Below are 21,742 nucleotides of genomic sequence, written 5' to 3' on the forward strand. Positions count from 1 at the left end.
AGCTTCTTCCTTTGAAGTATCACCTCTCCTGCCCAGCCCTTCTTTCCCCATAGCTGGAATCGAAGCCAGCATTCAGACTTGTTGGGCAGGGCGGGGGCATGGGATGTACCTGTTCGCCGGTCACATGACGCCCTCAGGAACGCCAGCCTGACAGTGCACGGTGAAGGCGGCTGATACCTGACACACTGATTGTCACACAAACAAAGCAAGCATGGCCGAACAAGGAGTCCCCCCAGTGCCCAGCCCCGCGGCCATGTCCTACCCTGCAGCCAATGTAGGATTGCCTACCGGACCTGAGGTGCTGAGGACGTACTCCGGAGCATTTATCTGCCTGGAACTTGTAAGTATACACAGTAGATTGTTATGGGATTAGCAGGAATATACTCTGATCCTGTTCTCCTGTTATCACCTGGATTGTGAGCGCTCAGGTAATCTGCGGTGGTGTGAAGTAATTCTACACCGGTATCTGTGTAATGCTCTGCAGCAAGTGCAGACTGAGATAGTCCTGGGGCCTCGTAGTAATAACACATTTGAGATAACGCAGACTGAATGCATCCTACTGGGGTATTGTGGACCCCTACTGCCCATGGGCCCCCTCCTGGCCTGTCACTGTCTCTATGCTGTGTACATAGGGTTGCCACTTGGCCGGTATATTGGCCACCCTGCCGGTATTTTTATATTACAAATACTGGCAATGCAATGTCCGGCATATATCCAACCAATCCTCCAACTCCCGGATGTTGCACCATATACTATACCAGTGTTTCCCAACCAGGGGTGCCTCCAGCTGTTGGAAAACTACAACTCCCAGCATGCCCGGACAGCCTTCGGCTGTCCGGGCATGCTGGGAGTTGTAGTTTTCCAACAGCTGGAGGCACCCCTGGTTGGGAAACATGACCTATACTATATACTACTATATAGCCCAACATGCTGGGAATTGTAGTTTTGCAACAGCTGGAGGCACCCCTGGTTGGGAAACCTGACCTATACTATATACTACTATATAGTCCAACATGCTGGGAGTTGTAGTTTTGCAACAGCTGAGGTACCCCTGGTTGGGAAACCTGACCTATACTATATACTACTATATAGTCCAACATGCTGGGAGTTTTAGTTTTGCAACAGCTGGAGGCACCCCTGGTTGGGAAACACTGACCTATAGTACAACATGCTGGGAGTTGTAGTTTTGCAACAGCTGGAGGCACCCCTGATTGGGAAATACTGATCTATACTATATACTACTATATAGTCCAGCATGCTGGGAGTTGTAGTTTTGCAACAGCCGGAGGCACCCCTGGTTGGGAAACACTGACCTACTCTATATACTACTATATAGTCCAACATGCTGAGAGTTGTAGTTTTGCGACAGATGGAGGCACCCCTGGTTGGGAAACATGACCTATACTGTATACTATATAGCCCAACATGCTGGGAGTTGTAGTTTTATAACAGCTGGAGGCACCCTTGGTTGGGAAACAAGACCTATTCTATATACTACTATATAGTACAACATGCTGGAAGTTGTAGTTTTGCAACAGCTGGAGGCACCCCTGGTTGGGAAACCTGACCTATACTATATACTACTATATAGTCCAACATGCTGGGAGTTTTAGTTTTGCAACAGCTGGAGGCACCCCTGATTGGGAAATACTGATCTATACTATATACTACTATATAGTCCAACATGCTGGGAGTTTTAGTTTTGCAACAGCTGGAGGCACCCCTGGTTGGGAAACCTGACCTATACTATATACTACTATATAGTCCAACATGCTGGGAGTTTTAGTTTTGCAACAGCTGGAGGCACCACTGGTTGGGAAACATTGACCTATACTATATACTACTATATAGTCCAACATGCTGGGAGTTGTAGTTTTGCAACAGCTGGAGGCACCCCTGGTTGGGAAACACTGATCTATTCTATATACTACTATATGGTCCAACATGCTGGGAGTTGTAGTTTTGCAACAGCTGGAGGCACCCCTGGTTGGGAAACACTGATCTATACCATATCCTACTATATAGTCTAACATGCTGGGAGTTGTAATTTTGCAACAGCTGGAGGCACCCTTGGTTGGGAAACACTGATCTATACCATATACTACTATATAGTCTAACATGCTGGGAGTTGTAGTTTTGCAACAGCTGGAGGCACCCCTGGTTGGGAAACACTGACCTATACTATATACTACTATATAGCCCAACATGCTGGGAGTTGTAGTTCTCGTTTGGGGCAGCTACTGAGCCACATGCTGTATCAGGGCATGCTGGGAGTTGTAGTTTATAACTAACTGCAACTCCCGAATTTAATTAAAAAAAGGGATCAAAAAGTCACATCAACACAAAAATGGTACTGTTAAAAACTACAGATCGGGGCCAGAAAATGACCCTCATACAGGCCCGTATAAGGAGAAATAAAAAAGTTATAGGGGTCAGATTAGGACAAAATTTCCCCCGCATATGTATATCCTGTGATGTTATGCATATATAATTAATTGTGCAAATTAGCATGGCGGGTATTTTTGTCACCTTATGTGTAAATATGCTGGAATCTCTACTGTTTTGTGATCTTTATCGATTCTACGCCTTTTCTCCATTACGTACTCCTCAACCATACAGTGCTACATAAGGACAGGACACATGGTCCTCCGCTGCCCTAGCGATCAGAACATTTTACGCCGAACGCTTGGAGCAGGCAGCGGGGGTCTTGCCGTCACACCACCCCCCTCGTGCCATCACGTCACTAAGGTTAAGTTCACACGGTGGAATTTCCGAGCGGAATTCCGCTGAAATATTCCATTGGGAAATTCCACTGAATGGGATTCTGCTGCACCGTGCTCAAGGCGGAAAAACATCTGCCACGGAAGTCCTGCTCCTAGCTTCCGCAGAAACATTTGACATGTGTGCACTGCCGGCTGTGGAGACAGCGCATTTCCAAATGCTCCTAGCGCCTACAGAATATGCAAATTTGCAGAATGTCTGCCTGATTTCCGGGCAGACATTCGGCAAATTTTTTGCCATGTGAACATAGCCTACAGGTAATATTCAAATGTACAGGAGCTGCTGCATATTTTCTGCAGCTCATTTTGCTACCCATTGACTTCAATGGACAGCAAAATCAGCTGCAGAAAATATGCAGCAGATCCTGTACATGTGAATGTACCCTAAAGAAATGTTCACATGATTTGATGCACAGGATTTTCTGCTGCAGATTTCAATGTAAACTAAATGACTGAGCACAGCTTCTAATCTGCGCAGGATCCTGTATGTGAATGTACCTTAAAGGGGTATTCTGACTTAAATGAACCTATGCACAGGATAGGGCAGTGATCTCCGAACTGTGGACCTTCAGATAATGCGAATCTTCAACTCCCCAGCATGCATGGACAGTTGTTGGCTGTCAGGGCATGCTGGGAGTTGTAGTTTTGCAACAGCTGGAGGTCCACTGTTTGGTTTGTTGCCATTTCAGGAATGCGAGAAAAAAAAAAAAAAATAGTTACTGTGTACAGTGTTCCCTCAACATACGATGGTAATCCATTCCAAATGAACCATCGTTTGTTGAAACCATCGTATGTTGAGGGATCCGTGCAATGTAAAGTATAGGACAGTGGTCTACAACCTGCGGACCTCCAGATGTTGCAAAACTAAAACACCCAGCATGTCCGGACAGCCGTTGGCTGTCCGGGCATGCTGGGTGTTGTAGTTTTGCAACATCTGGAGGTCCGCAGGTTGTAGACCACTGTTAGAGAAAGTTATACTCACCTGTCCCCGCCGCTCCGGACCGTCACCGCTCGTCACAGCTGCCCTGGATGTCGCTGCCCATCACTGTCGCCGCGTCCCCGGGGTGTCCCCGACGCTCCGGCAAGGCCTCTGCTTCCCCGGCATCCTCGCTCTCCGTCGCCGCCATCACGTCGCTACGCACGCCTCTCCTATTGGATGACGGGACAGCGTGCGCAGCGAGGTGATGATGTCGATGGAAAGCGCCGACGATGCAGAGGATCCCGTAGAGGACGCGCCGGAGCCCCGAGGACAGGTAAGTGATCGTCAGCGGACCACACGGGGCACCGTAAATGGCTATCCGGTGGCAGCTGAAGCAGTCTGCGCTGCCGGATAACAGTTTATGCGATGGCCCCGACATACAAAAGCATCGTATGTTGATGCTGCCTTCAACATGCGATGGCCTCTGAGAGGCCATCGCATGTTGAAATTATGGTATGTCGGGGCCATCGTAGGTCGGGGGGGGGGGGGGGGGTCACTGTATATTCGCTGTGAGATACATCCCAAATCAGTGTTACAAAATGCAGAGGGGACATGGTTTAAAGCTGTATTTCCAAACCAGAATGGTTGCAAAACAACAACTTCCACCATGCCCAGACAGCCAGAGGCATGCTGGTAGTTGTAGTTTTGCAACAGCTGGAGGCACCCTAGTTAGTAAACACTGGCCTAAAGCCTAATTCCTGAACACATATTCATTGTTTTGGTGCAGCCCAGAATCTAAAATTTCTGCAGCGAAACTTCTATGGTGGAAATTTTGCAGTGTGAAACGGCCCTAAGGCTGTATCCACACAGGATGGAAATGATGCAGATTTTCTGTCTTGACTTTTGGGAGGCAGAAAACCTGCAGCACCAAATGTTCAATAAGTTTATATGGATTTTGTCCTTCACAATAGATATCATTGCGTCGTCTCCACGACATGAATTGACATCCTGAGGTTTTCAAATCTGAATTTTTTTTGCCAGACAAGAATGTGACATTTCTTCTAATCTTGTCTACTTTGGTTTCAGCTGCAGGTAGTACATTTTCTGCTTACAAAAATCTGGACAAAAAAAACAAAACAAATATACAACGTATTGCCCCAGTGTGACATATACTTAGGAAGACACCATCAATAGAAGAGACCCCTCAGGGCACCATCCAACCCCTAAGGCCAATTTAGGTAAACATAGAGGGAAAGATTTATTAAAACCTGTGCAGAGGTGCAGTTACCCATAGCAACCAATCAGATCGCTGCTTTCATTTTAAAAACAAAAGGCCTCTGAAAAATGAAAGAAGCCATCTGATTGGTTGCTATGGGCAACTGGTAAACTTTTTCTCTGCACGGGTTTTGATAAATCTCCTCCAGGGGGTCGTGTATCATCACAGCTGTTTTGGTGCGACATGGTGCACGTTTCTGTTCACGGGGTAGAGGGTCGGCATGTATTACCATGAAATTTCGCCAATTTTAATGTGGGACTTTTTGGGCGTTGATTGCCTCACAAATTTACACACCTGGCCTGGAAAGCATGATAAATCTGGTTATTAACACTTTTATTTACTTTGAAGTAAACATGTGTGGTGTCCCGGTACCGTATTGCATAACGTACCTTTTGTGTTGGTCCCCAAAGTCAGAGTAACTACGCTCAGGTAGGGTCCCCCAGGTGAGAAAGCCCCTAGTCGCCTCTCCTCTACTCTACTTCTATAGTGTTAATAGATGTATATATTTAGTACTAATGTATATTTAATATAATGTATAGTACTTACCTTGTTTAGCGTCGCAGGACCTTCGGTCATGTGACCATGTTAATATCCTCTATGGTATGTTGGAGGACCTTTGGAGGTCCTTGGGTAACGTGTTGCCCACAATCCTTTATAATGGTGATTGACATCAGTATTGAACCAATTAGCACTAGTCCAGCCCCTGCCCATATAAAGGGAGCTGTAGCCAATTATCGCTCTCTTGTGTTGCTGCTCTTGTGGATGCCGGACTAGCAGGACGGATCTGCGCAACTTGCAAAGACAGCCTAGGCCAGAAAAACCTACCGGCCTCAGCGGAACTTAAACCGTTCTAAACTACCCCCGCTAAAGCTAGCGTGACTACTGGACCGCAACTAACTCCCCTAAATCCAGTGGAACAGCGCCTAATACTTAACAACTATAAATTGCTAAAGTCCCAACCTTTGTCAATCTCCAAAGAAAGCTTGCATGTATAGCAACTGTTCCGGATATGAAGCTTGCATAAAATCTTCAGTAAAAGTTACAACTGTTTCAGAAAACTCTTCGGTTGTGGACATTCTATTATTATCTACCTCTTGGGAAGGGTGGCGGTAGGACAAGCATTACTGAGGAGCCCTCACCCTGGCGTCACAAATAGCAAGGGTTAACAAGCACCCTTTAGTCACCGCACAGCTACACTCCCCATACCATACTCCCCCAGGCTATCACACATGGCGCAGGGGTGTCGCAGCCTTTACGCAATACTGTGCAACTTTTGCAAAAGTCTCACATGATAAATCTGGTACAGCAGCGAAAACACGCCCACTCAGCGCCCAATACAAGCCCACTGGCGCTTTCGACGGAAAAAAGGCCGATGTGAGCCTTGTCTTGTGTGCCTTTTCTTGTGCCCCGATATATCTCCTCCTAAGGCTACGTTTCGACAGCATATATTTTGCGGAATGTCCAGCTGGAATATATTTCCAGATGGACATTCCGCAGACAGCAGGCGCCGGCAGAACATGCCGGCTCTAAGACCACTTGGAAATGCCCCATCTCCACAGACTGCAATGCATTTCCGAGTGGATTCCACAATAGGAAATTGTCGACCCTTTCTGCGGAGCCCGGAATCGGAATTTCCGCGGCAGATCCACAATCCCATTGAAAACAATGGAATACTGCTGCAACTGAATTTCCAAATTTTAAATTTTGTCCCTGGATTCCGCTGAGAAAATTTTGCCGCGTGACTAAGGCCTTAGGCTTTCATTATGTGCACTTCAACCGAGTGCTGTCCGTGCATGCTGGGAGTTGTAGTTTTTAACCTGTGGAGTTTTTTAACCTGTGGATAAGGGGATAAGTTCATTTTAGGGTACATTCCCACACGGCGTATTTGCTGCTGCGTATTTTATTTTCTCTGTTGAAGTCAATGGGTAGGAAAATACGCAGCACCAAATACGCAGCAAATACGCAGCAAAATACGCCGTGTGGGAACGTACCCTAAAGGAGATCTCTATTGAAAATGAACTTATCCCCTATGCACAGGATAGGGGAAATGTAGCTGATCACGGGGGGGTCCAACCGCTGGGGCCCCCAGCGATCTTCAGGTCTCAGTGAGGAGCTTGTGTCGTCTACCGGTAGACAGCACGCGATTCATTCCTATGGGAGCGCCAATGATGCCCGAGAGCTGTACTCGGGTCTTTTTGAATGGAGCACGTCTGCAGCACCGGGGCCCATACCAGTGATCGTGGCGGGCGCCATCAGTCGGACCCCCCGCAATCAGCTACTTATCCCCTACTGTGGATAGAGGATAAGTAAATTTTTGCCGGAGATCTCCTCTAAATGAACTTATCCACAGGATAGGGTGGTGGTCTCCAAACTGTTGGTTGCAAAACTACGACTCCCAGCATGCCCGGACAGCCTTCGGCTGTCCGGGCATGCTGGGAGTTGTAGTTTTGCAACTGCTGGAGGTCTACAGTTTGGAGACCACTGGGATAGGGGATAAGTGCCCAACCGCTGATCTCTAAAGAGGCACCCCGACTCCTTTCTTTTGAATGAAGCGGCAGAATCCCCTTATTAAAGGGGTTCTCCGGTGGAAAACTTTTATTTATTTATTTAAATCAACTGGTGCCAGAAAGTTAAACAGATTTGTAAATTACTTCTATTGAAAAAATCTTAATCCTTCCAGTAGTTATTAGCTGCTTAACACTACAGAGGAAATTCTTTTCTTTTTGGAACACAGAGCTCTCTGCTGACATCATGACCACAGTGCTCTCTGCTGGCATCATGACCACAGTGCTCTCTGCTGACACCTCTGTCCATTTTAGGAACTGTCCAGAACAGCATATGTCTGCTATGGGGATTTTCTCCTACACTGGACAGTTCTTAAAATGGACAGAGATGTCAGCAGAGAGCACTGTGCTTGTGATGTCAGCAGAGAGCTCTGTGTTCCAAAAAGAAAAGAATTTCCTCTGCAGTATGCAGCAGCTAATAAGTACTGGAAGGATTAAGATTTTTTAATAGAAGTAATTTGCAAATCTGTTTAACTTTCTGGCACCAGTGGATTTAAAAATAAATAAATAAAAGTTTTCCACCGGAGTACCCCTTTTAACATACAACTCAACGATTTCCCATAGACCTGTAAACCATAATTCTGGCCCATATAGAGTCTCCCGACGTGACAAAGGCCTCCTTTGATACTATATGAAGGGAAGGAGGTGCAGGTTATTTATCTTGGCAGTGTTAATCTGTGTTTGGTGTAAATTGATCTTTGCATTCAATTCCTTGCTGCATTGTGTCATGGGTCAGATCCCTACACGGAGTTCCTGAATGCCATCCGCGTACTGTAAACACCTAAGGTTCAATGTCTTCTCATCTACTTAACACTCTCTTACCACATAGTAGTGTCAGGCCGGGGCTGTGCAGGTACTTGTGCGGCACAATTCTCTGTAACTCCCTATATGGCGGCACAAGGAGTCCCAAGCTAGTCCCTATTATGGACCTGTGTTCTGTAAGGTACCTCTAAAGTAATACCTTGAAATATGTCATGCATTGACGCATGACAGCATTTATTTTTGCAATTCATAAAGAAGAAAACTTGCTATGTCTGGAGGTTTAGCGTATTTATGGAACAGTCTACCTCAGGAACTGCTCACAGCCAAAACAGTTGATACATTAGATAGATTCTCAGAATAAAATAACATTAATGCATATGTAGAAATATAGAATCATGTCCCATTCTCTTCGTCCGCCTATACCCCTCCCGTTTACCTCCATGGTTGAACTTAAAAGGAATAGAAAAACAGAGCTAATTTCTTTCAAAAGCAGCTCCACATCTGTATCCTGGTTGGATGTGGTATTACTACTTGGCTCCATTCAATTCAATGGAATTGAGCTGCATAACTGCACCCAACCTAGAGACAGACGGGGAACAGCAGCTCTAGTCTGCCTGCAGGAGGACAGTGAGGAGGGAGAGGAGGAAGGTGCAGCTGCAGTCTCTGGGTAGGAAAGGAGAGGAGGAAGATCCAGCTGCAGTTTCTCTTCAGGAACACAGTGAAAGTGAAAAGATAGACATACTGTACAGCTGCAGACTTTATTCAAGAGGAGAGTTAAGGAGGGGTGAGGGGGAGGAAGAAGATGCTGCAGCAGTTTTTTTGCAGGAACACTGAAGAAGGGGAAGAGAGAGATCCAGCTGCAGTCTGTCTGCAAGAAGACAGTGAGGAACAGAAAGAGGGAGATACAGCTGCAGGCAGTCTAGAGGAGGATAGTAAGGAGGGGAAGGAGGGAGATGCAGCTTCAGTCAGTCTAGAGGAGGATAGGAAGGAGGGGAAGGAGGGAGATGCAGCTTCAGTCAGTCTAGAGGAGGATAGGAAGGAGGGAGGTGCAGCTTCAGTCAGTCTAGAGGAGGATAGGAAGGAGGGGAAGGAGGGAGATGCAGCGTCAGTCAGTCTAGAGGAGGATAGGAAGGAGGGAGGTGCAGCTTCAGTCAGTCTAGAGGAGGATGGGAAGGAGGGAGATGCAGCTTCAGTCAGTCTAGAGGAGGATAGGAAGGAGGGGGAAGGAGAGAGATGCAGCTTCAGTCAGTCTAGAGGAGGATAGGAAGGAGGGGGAAGGAGGGAGATGCAGCTTCAGTCAGTCTAGAGGAGGATAGGAAGGAGGGGGAGGAGGGAGATGCAGCTTCAGTCAGTCTAGAGGAGGATAGGAAGGAGGGGGAGGAGGGAGATGCAGCTTCAGTCAGTCTAGAGGAGGATAGGAAGGAGGGGGAGGAGGGAGATGCAGCTTCAGTCAGTCTAGAGGAGGATAGGAAGGAGGGGGAGGAGGGAGATGCAGCTTCAGTCAGTCTAGAGGAGGATAGGAAGGAGGGGGAGGAGGGAGATGCAGCTTCAGTCAGTCTAGAGGAGGATAGGAAGGAGGGGGAAGGAGGGAGATGCAGCTTCAGTCAGTCTAGAGGAGGATAGGAAGGAGGGGGAGGAGGGAGATGCAGCTTCAGTCAGTCTAGAGGAGGATAGGAAGAAGGGGGAGGAGGGAGATGCAGCTTCAGTCAGTCTAGAGGAGGATAGGAAGGAGGGGGAGGAGGGAGATGCAGCTTCAGTCTGACAGCAAGAAGACAGTAGGGCAAGGAAAGATGGAGACACAGCTTCAGTCAGTCTAGAGGAGGATAGGAAGGAGGGAGATGCAGCTTCAGGCAGTCTAGAGGAGGATAGGAAGGAGGGGAAGGAGGGAGATGCAGCTTCAGTCAGTCTAGAGGAGGATAGGAAGGAGGGGAAGGAAAGAGATGCAGCTGCAGTCTCTCTGTGGAAAGACCGTGTGGGGGAGAAGAGCGATTAAACTTCAGGCTTTCTGACTTTCAGCCCAGCAAGGATCAGACACCATCTCACTATGTTAATTGACTCAGATTTCCCTTGTTGAACTTGAATATTGGATGTCATTTTATGTGCAATGTTTTGAAGAATGGGAAAATGTTCCTTATCCGCCACAACTTCTGTGAGTGTTAGATATTATCTAAAGAAGCCGAGAGTTCAGTCTCTTCACTATAGACATTTTAGGAATGAAAACAATGTCAGTAAATGTCATGGGAGGCTGCTTCTCCTCTGCGCCACTGGCGTTATAGTAGAAGGTTTGCTCTGTTTTATTAGAAGACATTTACAATTCTTTGTTGTTTATAAAATAAAATAAAAAAAAATGTTCAATAAAAATGGACAACCTTGACTTGTGAGTGGTGTAACAATCTGTGACTGTGACATCTGGGGCCCCGCCAGCTTTTTAGGGCAGGGCCCCGCCACATCCTTAGCTTGCCTGCTGAATCCTGGTTGTTATGGGCAAGTCTTGCAGACAATAGGCAGTTTAACTAGTTGTGGAGTATTTTATAGTATTAGCATATTTGTTAAGGAGTGGTTTGCTTTCCATTTTGTGCATGTTGCCACATATAGGGACTCTGGGACTCTATTATCTCCCCATATCTGGCATTCAGGGCGTGTGTATGATTGTGCTAATAGTTGTGAAAGAGGTAGAACTGGACGTTGCTTAGTTATGGCTTGTATATAGGTGGATTTAGATTATCCTCTTTATGGACCTCCAGGGGGTCACCTGAGCCTTAGGAGTGTGCGATCCGTTTGGTCACCCACCGGAGGCCTGACATATAAGGTTATACCACGAATCTTAATATTAACCATATGGCACTGTAATATAGTACTATTAAATTACTTTATGTACTTATTTGTCATTTGGTCACTATATGTATTATATGAGCACTGTATGCTGGTATCTATATTGTGTGGCACCACCACTTATCCATATACTGTATGCTGGTATCTATATTGTGTGGCACCACCACTTATCCATATACTGTATGCTGGTATCTACATTATGTGGCACCACCACTTATCCATATACTGTATGCTGGTATCTACATTATGTGGCACCACCACTTATCCATATACTGTATGCTGGTATCTATATTATGTGGCACGACCACTTATCCATATACTGTATGCTGATCTACATTATGTGGCACCACCACTTATCCATATACTGTATGCTGATCTACATTATGTGGCACCACCACTTATCCATATACTGTATGCTGGTATCTACATTATGTGGCACCACCACTTATCCATATACTGTATGCTGGTATCTATATTATGTGGCATGACCACTTATCCATATACTGTATGCTGGTATCTATATTATGTGGCACCACTTATCCATATACTGTATGCTGGTATCTATATTATGTGGCACCACCACTTATCCATATACTGTATGCTGGTATCTATATTATGTGGCACCACCACTTATCCATATAGTGTATGCTGGTATCTACATTGTGTGGCACCACCACTTATCCATATACTGTATGCTGGTATCTACATTATGTGGCACCACCACTTATCCATATACTGTATGCTGGTATCTACATTATGTGGCACCACCACTTATCCATATACTGTATGCTGGTATCTACATTATGTGGCACCACCACTTATCCATATACTGTATGCTGGTATCTATATAATGTGGCACCACCACTTATCCATATACTGTATGCTGGTATCTACATTATGTGGCACCACCACTTATCCATATACTGTATGCTGGTATCTATATTATGTGGCACCACCACTTATCCATATACTGTATGCTGGTATCTATATTATGTGGCACCACTTATCCATATACTGTATGCTGGTATCTACATTATGTGGCACCACCACTTATCCATATACTGTATGCTGGTATCTATATTATGTGGCATCACCACTTATCCATATACTGTATGCTGATCTACATTATGTGGCACCACCACTTATACATATACTGTATGCTGGTATCTATATTATGTGGCACCACCACTTATCCATATACTGTATGCTGGTATCTATATTATGTGGCACCACCACTTATCCATATACTGTATGCTGGTATCTATATTATGTGGCACCACCACTTATCCATATACTGTATGCTGGTATCTACATTATGTGGCACCACCACTTATCCATATACTGTATGCTGGTATCTACATTATGTGGCACCACCACTTATCCATATACTGTATGCTGGTATCTATATTATGTGGCACCACCACTTATCCATATACTGTATGCTGGTATCTACATTATGTGGCACCACCACTTATCCATATACTGTATGCTGGTATCTATATTATGTGGCACGACCACTTATCCATATACTGTATGCTGGTATCTATATTATGTGGCACGACCACTTATCCATATACTGTATGCTGGTATCTATATTATGTGGCACCACTTATCCATATACTGTATGCTGGTATCTATATTATGTGGCACCACCACTTATCCATATACTGTATGCTGGTATCTACATTATGTGGCACCACCACTTATCCATATACTGTATGCTGGTATCTACATTATGTGGCACCACCACTTATCCATATACTGTATGCTGGTATCTATATTATGTGGCACCACCACTTATCCATATACTGTATGCTGGTATCTATATTATGTGGCACCACTTATCCATATACTGTATGCTGGTATCTACATTATGTGGCATCACCACTTATCCATATACTGTATGCTGATCTACATTATGTGGCACCACCACTTATCCATATACTGTATGCTGGTATCTATATTATGTGGCACCACCACTTATCCATATACTGTATGCTGGTATCTATATTATGTGGCACCACCACTTATCCATATACTGTATGCTGGTATCTATATTATGTGGCACCACCACTTATCCATATACTGTATGCTGGTATCTATATTATGTGGCACCACCACTTTTCCATATACTGTATGTTGGTATCTACATTATGTGGCACCACCACTTATCCATATACTGTATGCTGGTATCTATATTATGTGGCACGACCACTTATCCATATACTGTATGCTGGTATCTATATTATGTGGCACCACCACTTATCCATATACTGTATGCTGGTATCTATATTATGTGGCACCACCACTTATCCATATACTGTATGCTGGTATCTATATTATGTGGCACCACCACTTATCCATATAGTGTATGCTGGTATCTACATTGTGTGGCACCACCACTTATCCATACACTGTATGCTGGTATCTATATTATGTGGCACCACTTATCTATATACTGTATGCTGGTATCTATATAATGTGGCACCACCACTTATCCATATACTGTATGCTGGTATCTATATTATGTGGCACCACCACTTATCCATATACTGTATGCTGGTATCTATATTATGTGGCACCACCACTTATCCATATACTGTATGCTGGTATCTATATTATGTGGCATCACCACTTATCCATATACTGTATGCTGATCTACATTATGTGGCATCACCACTTATCCATATACTGTATGCTGGTATCTATATTATGTGGCACCACCACTTATCCATATACTGTATGCTGGTATCTACATTATGTGGCACCACCACTTTTCCATATACTGTATGCTGGAATCTACATTATGTGACACCACCACTTATCCATATACTGTATGCTGGTATCTACATTATGTGGCACTACCACTTATCCATATAGTGTATGCTGGTATCTATATTATGTGGCATCACCACTTATCCATATACTGTATGCTGGTATCTACATTGTGTGGCACCACCACTTATCCATATACTGTATGCTGGTATCTACATTATGTGGCACCACTACTTATCCATATACTGTATGCTGGTATCTATATAATGTGGCACCACCACTTATCCATATACTGTATGCTGGTATCTATATTATGTGGCACCACCACTTATCCATATACTGTATGCTGGTATCTACATTATGTGGCACCACCACTTATCCATATACTGTATGCTGGTATCTATATTATGTGGCATCACCACTTATCCATATACTGTATGCTGGTATATACATTATGTGGCACCACCACTTATCCATATAATGTATGCTGGAATCTACATTATGTGGCATCACCACTTATCCATATACTGTATGCTGATCTACATTATGTGGCACCACCACTTATCCATATACTGTATGCTGATCTACATTATGTGGCACCACCACTTATCCATATACTGTATGCTGGTATCTACATTATGTGGCACCACCACTTATCCATATACTGTATGCTGTTATCTACATTATGTGGCACCACCACTTATCCATATACTGTATGCTGTTATCTACATTATGTGACACCACCACTTATCCATATACTGTATGCTGGTATCTACATTATGTGGCACCACCACTTATCCATATACTGTATGCTGATCTACATTATGTGGCACCACCACTTATCCATATACTGTATGCTGGTATCTACATTGTGTGGCACCACCACTTATCCATATACTGTATGCTGATCTACATTATGTGGCACCACCACTTATCCATATACTGTATGCTGATCTACATTATGTGGCACCACCACTTATCCATATACTGTATGCTGGTATCTATATTATGTGGCACCACCACTTATCCATATACTGTATGCTGGTATCTACATTATGTGGCACCACCACTTTTCCATATACTGTATGCTGGAATCTACATTATGTGACACCACCACTTATCCATATACTGTATGCTGGTATCTACATTATGTGGCACTACCACTTATCCATATAGTGTATGCTGGTATCTATATTATGTGGCATCACCACTTATCCATATACTGTATGCTGGTATCTACATTGTGTGGCACCACCACTTATCCATATACTGTATGCTGGTATCTACATTGTGTGGCATCACCACTTATCCATATACTGTATGCTGGTATCTATATTATGTGGCACCACCACTTATCCATATACTGTATGCTGGTATCTATATTATGTGGCACCACCACTTATCCATATACTGTATGCTGATCTACATTATGTGGCACCACCACTTATCCATATACTGTATGCTGGTATCTACATTGTGTGACACCACCACTTATCCATATAGGATATGCTGGTATCTACATTATGTGGCACCACCACTTATCCATATACTGTATGCTGGAATCTACATTATGTGACACCACCACTTATTCATATACTGTATGCTGGTATCTACATTATGTGGCACTACCACTTATCCATATACTGTATGCTGGTATCTATATTATGTGGCACCACCACTTATCCATATACTGTATGCTGGTATCTATATTATGTGGCACCACCACTTATCCATATACTGTATGCTGGTATCTATATTATGTGGCACCACCACTTATCCATATACTGTATGCTGATCTACATTATGTGGCACCACCACTTATCCATATACTGTATGCTGGTATCTATATTATGTGGCACCACCACTTATCCATATACTGTATGCTGGTATCTATATTATGTGGCACCACCACTTATCCATATACTGTATGCTGGTATCTACATTATGTGGCACCACCACTTATCCATATACTGTATGCTGGTATCTACATTATGTGGCACCACCACTTATCCATATACTGTATGCTGGTATCTATATTATGTGGCATCACCACTTATCCATATACTGTATGCTGGTATATACATTATGTGGCACCACCACTTATCCATATACTGTATGCTGGAATCTACATTATGTGGCACCACCACTTATCCATATACTGTATGCTGGTATCTATATAATGTGGCACCACCACTTATCCATATACTGTATGCTGGTATCTATATTATGTGGCACCACCACTTATCCATATACTGTATGCTGGTATCTACATTATGTGGCACCACCACTTATCCATATACTGTATGCTGGTATCTATATTATGTGGCATCACCACTTATCCATATACTGTATGCTGGTATATACATTATGTGGCACCACCACTTATCCATATACTGTATGCTGGAATCTACATTATGTGGCACCACCACTTATCCATATACTGTATGCTGATCTACATTATGTGGCACCACCACTTATCCATATACTGTATGCTGATCTACATTATGTGGCACCACCACTTATCCATATACTGTATGCTGGTATCTACATTATGTGGCACCACCACTTATCCATATACTGTATGCTGTTATCTACATTATGTGGCACCACCACTTATCCATATAGTGTATGCTGGTATCTACATTATGTGGCACCACCACTTATCCATATACTGTATGCTGATCTACATTATGTGGCACCACCACTTATCCATATACTGTATGCTGGTATCTACATTATGTGGCACCACCACTTATCCATATACTGTATGCTGGTATCTACATTATGTGGCACCACCACTTATGCATATACTGTATGCTGATCTACATTATGTGGCACCACCACTTATCCATATACTGTATGCTGATCTACATTATGTGGCACCACCACTTATCCATATACTGTATGCTGATCTACATTATGTGGCACCACCACTTATCCATATACTGTATGCTGATATCTACATTGTGTGGCACCACCACTTATCCATATAGTGTATGCTGGTATCTACATTGTGTGGCATCACCACTTATCCATATACTGTATGCTGGTATCTATATTATGTGGCACCACCACTTATCCATATACTGTATGCTGGTATCTATATAATGTGGCACCACCACTTATCCATATACTGTATGCTGATCTACATTATGTGGCACCACCACTTATCCATATACTGTATGCTGGTATCTACATTATGTGGCACCACCACTTATCCATATACTGTATGCTGGTATCTACATTATGTGGCACCACCACTTATCCATATACTGTATGCTGGTATCTACATTATGTGGCACCACCACTTATCCATATACTGTATGCTGGTATCTATATAATGTGGCACCACCACTTATCCATATACTGTATGCTGGTATCTACATTATGTGGCACCACCTCTTATCCATATAGTGTATGCTGGTATCTACATTGTGTGGCACGACCACTTATCCATATACTGTATGCTGATCTACATTATGTGGCACCACCACTTATCCATATACTGTATGCTGGTATCTACATTGTGTGGCACGACCACTTATCCATATACTGTATGCTGGTATCTATATTATGTGGCACCACCTCTTATCCATATACTGTATGCTGGTATCTATATTATGTGGCACCACCACTTATCCATATACTGTATGCTGATCTACATTATGTGGCATCACCACTTATCCATATACTGTATGCTGGTATCTATATTATGTGGCACCACCACTTATCCATATACTGTATGCTGGTATCTATATTATGTGGCACCACCACTTATCCATATACTGTATGCTGGTATCTATATTATGTGGCACCACCACTTATCCATATACTGTATGCTGGTATCTATATTATGTGGCACCACCACTTATCCATATACTGTATGCTGGTATCTACATTGTGTGGCACCACCACTTATCCATATAGTGTATGCTGGTATCTACATTGTGTGGCACGACCACTTATCCATATACTGTATGCTGATCTATATTATGTGGCACCACCACTTATGCATATAGTGTATGCTGGTATCTACATTGTGTGGCACGACCACTTATCCATATACTGTATGCTGATCTATATTATGTGGCACCACCACTTATGCATATAGTGTATGCTGGTATCTACATTGTGTGGCACGACCACTTATCCATATACTGTATGCTGGTATCTATATTATACCACCACTTATCCATATACTGTATGCTGGTATCTATATAATGTGGCACCACCACTTATCCATATAGTGTATGCTGGTATCTATATTATGTGGCACCACCACTTATCCATATACTGTATGCTGGTATCTATATTATACCACCACTTATCCATATACTGTATACTGATATCTATATTATGTGGCACCACCACTTATCCATATAGTTTATGCTGGAATCTACTTTGTCTATGTTATGTGGCACCACCACTGTATGGCACAGTTGTTTGCATACTGTATACAAATCATGATAAATGGGGGTGCCCAGAGATACTACTGCCTAAAGGTGGCACATACACTGGGTAGGCCACAATAGGTAAACTGAAGAGGTCCAGATACAAGGAGTCCAACGACTCCCGAAAGCAGCGGGTGCCTGGTCTTCAGTCCTAGTGTACAAGTTCACATGCTGCGGATTTGTTGCTGATTTTACCAATCAAAGGAATACTCCGGAGGGAAAAAAATAATAATAATAATCATCATCAGGTCCTAGAAAGTTATAAGGATTTATAAATGACTTCTATTTAAGAAGTTAAAGCCTTCTAGTACTTAACAGCTGCTGCATGCTCAAAAACAAAGTTGTGTAGTTCTTTCCAGTCTGACCACAGTGCTCTCTGCTGACACCTCTGTCCATGTCAGGAACTGTCCAGAACAGAAGAGGTGTACTATGGGGATTTGACAGTTCCTGACACTGACAGAGGTGTCAGCAGAGAGAACTGTGGTCAGGCAGAAAAGAACTACACAACTTCCTGTGGAGCATGCAGCAGCTGATAAGTACTGGAAGGATTAAGATTTTTATATAGATGCAATTTACAAATCTGTATAACTTTCTGGCACCAGTTGATTTAAAAACGATTATTTCCCTCCGGAGTACCCCTTTAATTTCAATAGGCAATTCGAAATCTGTGTGAACATAAAAGTCAATGGGAAATAAGGAAACGGTCTATTGCTGTATTTCCCAACCAGGGATCCTCCAGCTGTTGCAAACCTACAACTCCCAGCATGCCCGGACAGCCTTCGGCTGTCCGGGCATGCTGGGAGTTGTAGTTTTGCAACAGCTGGAGGCACTCTGGTTGGAAAACACTGGTCTTTTGCATGTCCACTGAATATAGCACATGTTAAAAGATGCTTTGCTGCTTAGAAGACCATTCCGATTCATTTATTCCTCCAGCAATCAATGTAGCTCATTAATGATAAACCACATAGTACCTTATCACTGAATGCCTATCTACAGTACACAGAGGAATGCACAGGTTAACCTGGAAGGATAAGGGACTCACTTATATATAGGATCATTGATCCTGGCCTCGCTGTATACAAACATATATAGGAGAGTGATTGATGGGGTAGAGTAGTACACCATGTCCATGGGGCCACCATAGAAAATTATTAGGAGTCCCCCCCCCCCCCATCCATACAAAAGGCCCCTTATACTTACATCGCAATCTATATTGTTCTCATTGTACACACAGGACTTATCATCCATAGAATTGAATAAGTTATTTATAAATTATCCCATAAGAAATAAGGATCCATTTTAACCTTGAACGTGCATTCCAGACAATTGTCACAATATCATTAAAGGGGTATTCCAGGAAAAAACTTTTTTTTATATATCAACTGGCTCCAGAAAGTTAAACAGATTTGTAAATTACTTCTATTAAAAAAACCTTAATCCTTTCAGTACTTATGAGCTGCTGAAGTTGAGTTGTTATTTTCTGTCTAAGTGCTCTCTGATGACACGTGTCTCCGGAACCGCCCCGTTTAGAAGCAAATCCCCATAGCAAACCTCTACTACTCTGTGCAGTTCCCGAGACAAGCAGAGGTGTCAGCAGAGAGCACTGTTGCCAGACAGAAAACAACAACTCAACTTCAGCAGCTGATAATTATTGAAAGGATTAAGATTTTTTAATAGAAGTAATTTACAAATCTGTTTAACTTTCTGGAGCCAGTTGATATAAAAAAGCAAAAAATAAAGTTTTTTTTCCGGGAATACCCCTATGTACGGTTTACCTGTCCCATATAGTTTATGAGGGCTTTATTCAGAGGCTGGACCCCAAATGGTCATACGACCTGAACAACAACCATAACCATGATAAACGTGGTTTGGTTGAATAGATGGACTCTAAGGAGCATTTTTCATTTGCATTCTTTTTTTTTTTTACAGGCCCTTAAAGGGTTACTCCACATTGAGTACCGAATTATGTGTGCGTGTTCACACCCGCCCCCTCGTGACGTCACACCCCGTCATGTGATGCCACGTCCCGCTACCTCAATGCAAGTCTGCCATCACGCCCCCTTCCCATAGACTTTCATTAAGGGGGCGGGCTGTTACGTCACGAGGGGGCGGGCGTGAACACAGAAGCCCACACACAGCGTTCGAAACTCAATGCTCCGGATGCTGGGGAGCGGACTAACCCTTTAAAGAGTACCTGCCACCAAGTAAAGAGGGATTATGTTCTTCCTTGTCTGTTCCCCTCTTCACCCTTCATTTCGGCCATTATTTCTTGAGTAATGCCTTTATAAAGTCTGCTCACTGCCTGTGAGCTTTTTCTGCTGCAGGGGCTCGCTCCCACCTGCATGATTGACAGGCAGAGAGCGAGAGATATGCAGAGCCGTGCCCATGTCCCGCCCCCACCAGCACTTCCGGAGTTTGGACTTGGGCCAGTTCGGCTCAAGTCCCAGGGCTATGCAGGGCCTACAGAACAGAGACCCCTAGTGGCCACTTTTTCAATGGTAAAAAAACTGATGGAAAGATTATTTTTTTTTTTATGAAGATATATGTCAAATAGGCATAACATTACATAAGAAATAGCATAGAAAAGTTTTACATGACAATGGCATGGACATGTTTCCTGTGGTTGTTTGCATCCATGTTGTCGATAGTGATCATCATCTGCTACTTAAGCATTATTGACTTTTGTAATTCTTCTAATAGTACACCCGAAGTATGAGAAAGCATAGGCTTAAAGGGGTACTCCACTGGGGGAAAAAAAATTCTTAAATCAACTGGTGCCAGAAAGTTAAACAGAGTTGTAAATTACTTCTATTAAAAAATCTTAATCCTTTCAGTAGTTATCAGCTGCCGTATGATTTACAGGAAGTTGTTTTCTTTTTGAATTTCCTTTCTGCCTGACCACAGTGCTCTCTGCTGACACATCTGTCAATTTTAGGAACTGTCCAGAGTAGGAGCAAATCACCATAGAAATCCTCTCTCTGCTCTGGCCAGTTCCTAAAATGGACAGAGGTGTCAGCAGAGAGAGCACTGTAATCAGGAAGAAAGGAAATTCAAAATGAAAAGAACTTCCTGTGGATCATAACAGCAGCTGATAAGTACTGGAAGGATTAAGATTTTTTAATAGAGGTCATTTACAAATCTGTTTAACTTTCTGGCACCAGTTGATTAAAGAAAAAAAATGTTTTCCAGTGGAGCACCCAGTACGGTGGGCAAGGGGTCGTGATGTCACGCCACCCCCCCTCAAAGAAAGTCTGTGGGAGGGGGCGTGGTGTCTGCCACGCACCCTCCTATAGACTTGCATTGAGGGGGTGTGGCCGTGACATCACGACCCCTTGCCCACCGCACGCTGGGGCAGCAGAGTACCCCTTTCATTTCCAGGAGGA

General features: G+C 43.6%; 1 protein-coding gene across 1 annotated transcript in view; it reads left to right on the forward strand.

The window, feature by feature from the left end:
* The first annotated feature begins 1 nt into the window (after position 1).
* Positions 2-21,742, forward strand: part of MAL2 (mal, T cell differentiation protein 2) — a 59,804-nt gene continuing 38,063 nt past the window's right edge. Inside the window, exon 1 of the mRNA XM_056518640.1 lies at positions 2-340. Coding sequence (XP_056374615.1) covers positions 212-340 — 129 coding nt within the window. The 5' untranslated portion in view covers positions 2-211. The remainder of the gene's footprint in view (positions 341-21,742) is intronic.

Source organism: Hyla sarda, chromosome 5, assembly GCF_029499605.1.
Source record: "Hyla sarda isolate aHylSar1 chromosome 5, aHylSar1.hap1, whole genome shotgun sequence".
Taxonomy (NCBI): domain Eukaryota; kingdom Metazoa; phylum Chordata; class Amphibia; order Anura; family Hylidae; genus Hyla; species Hyla sarda.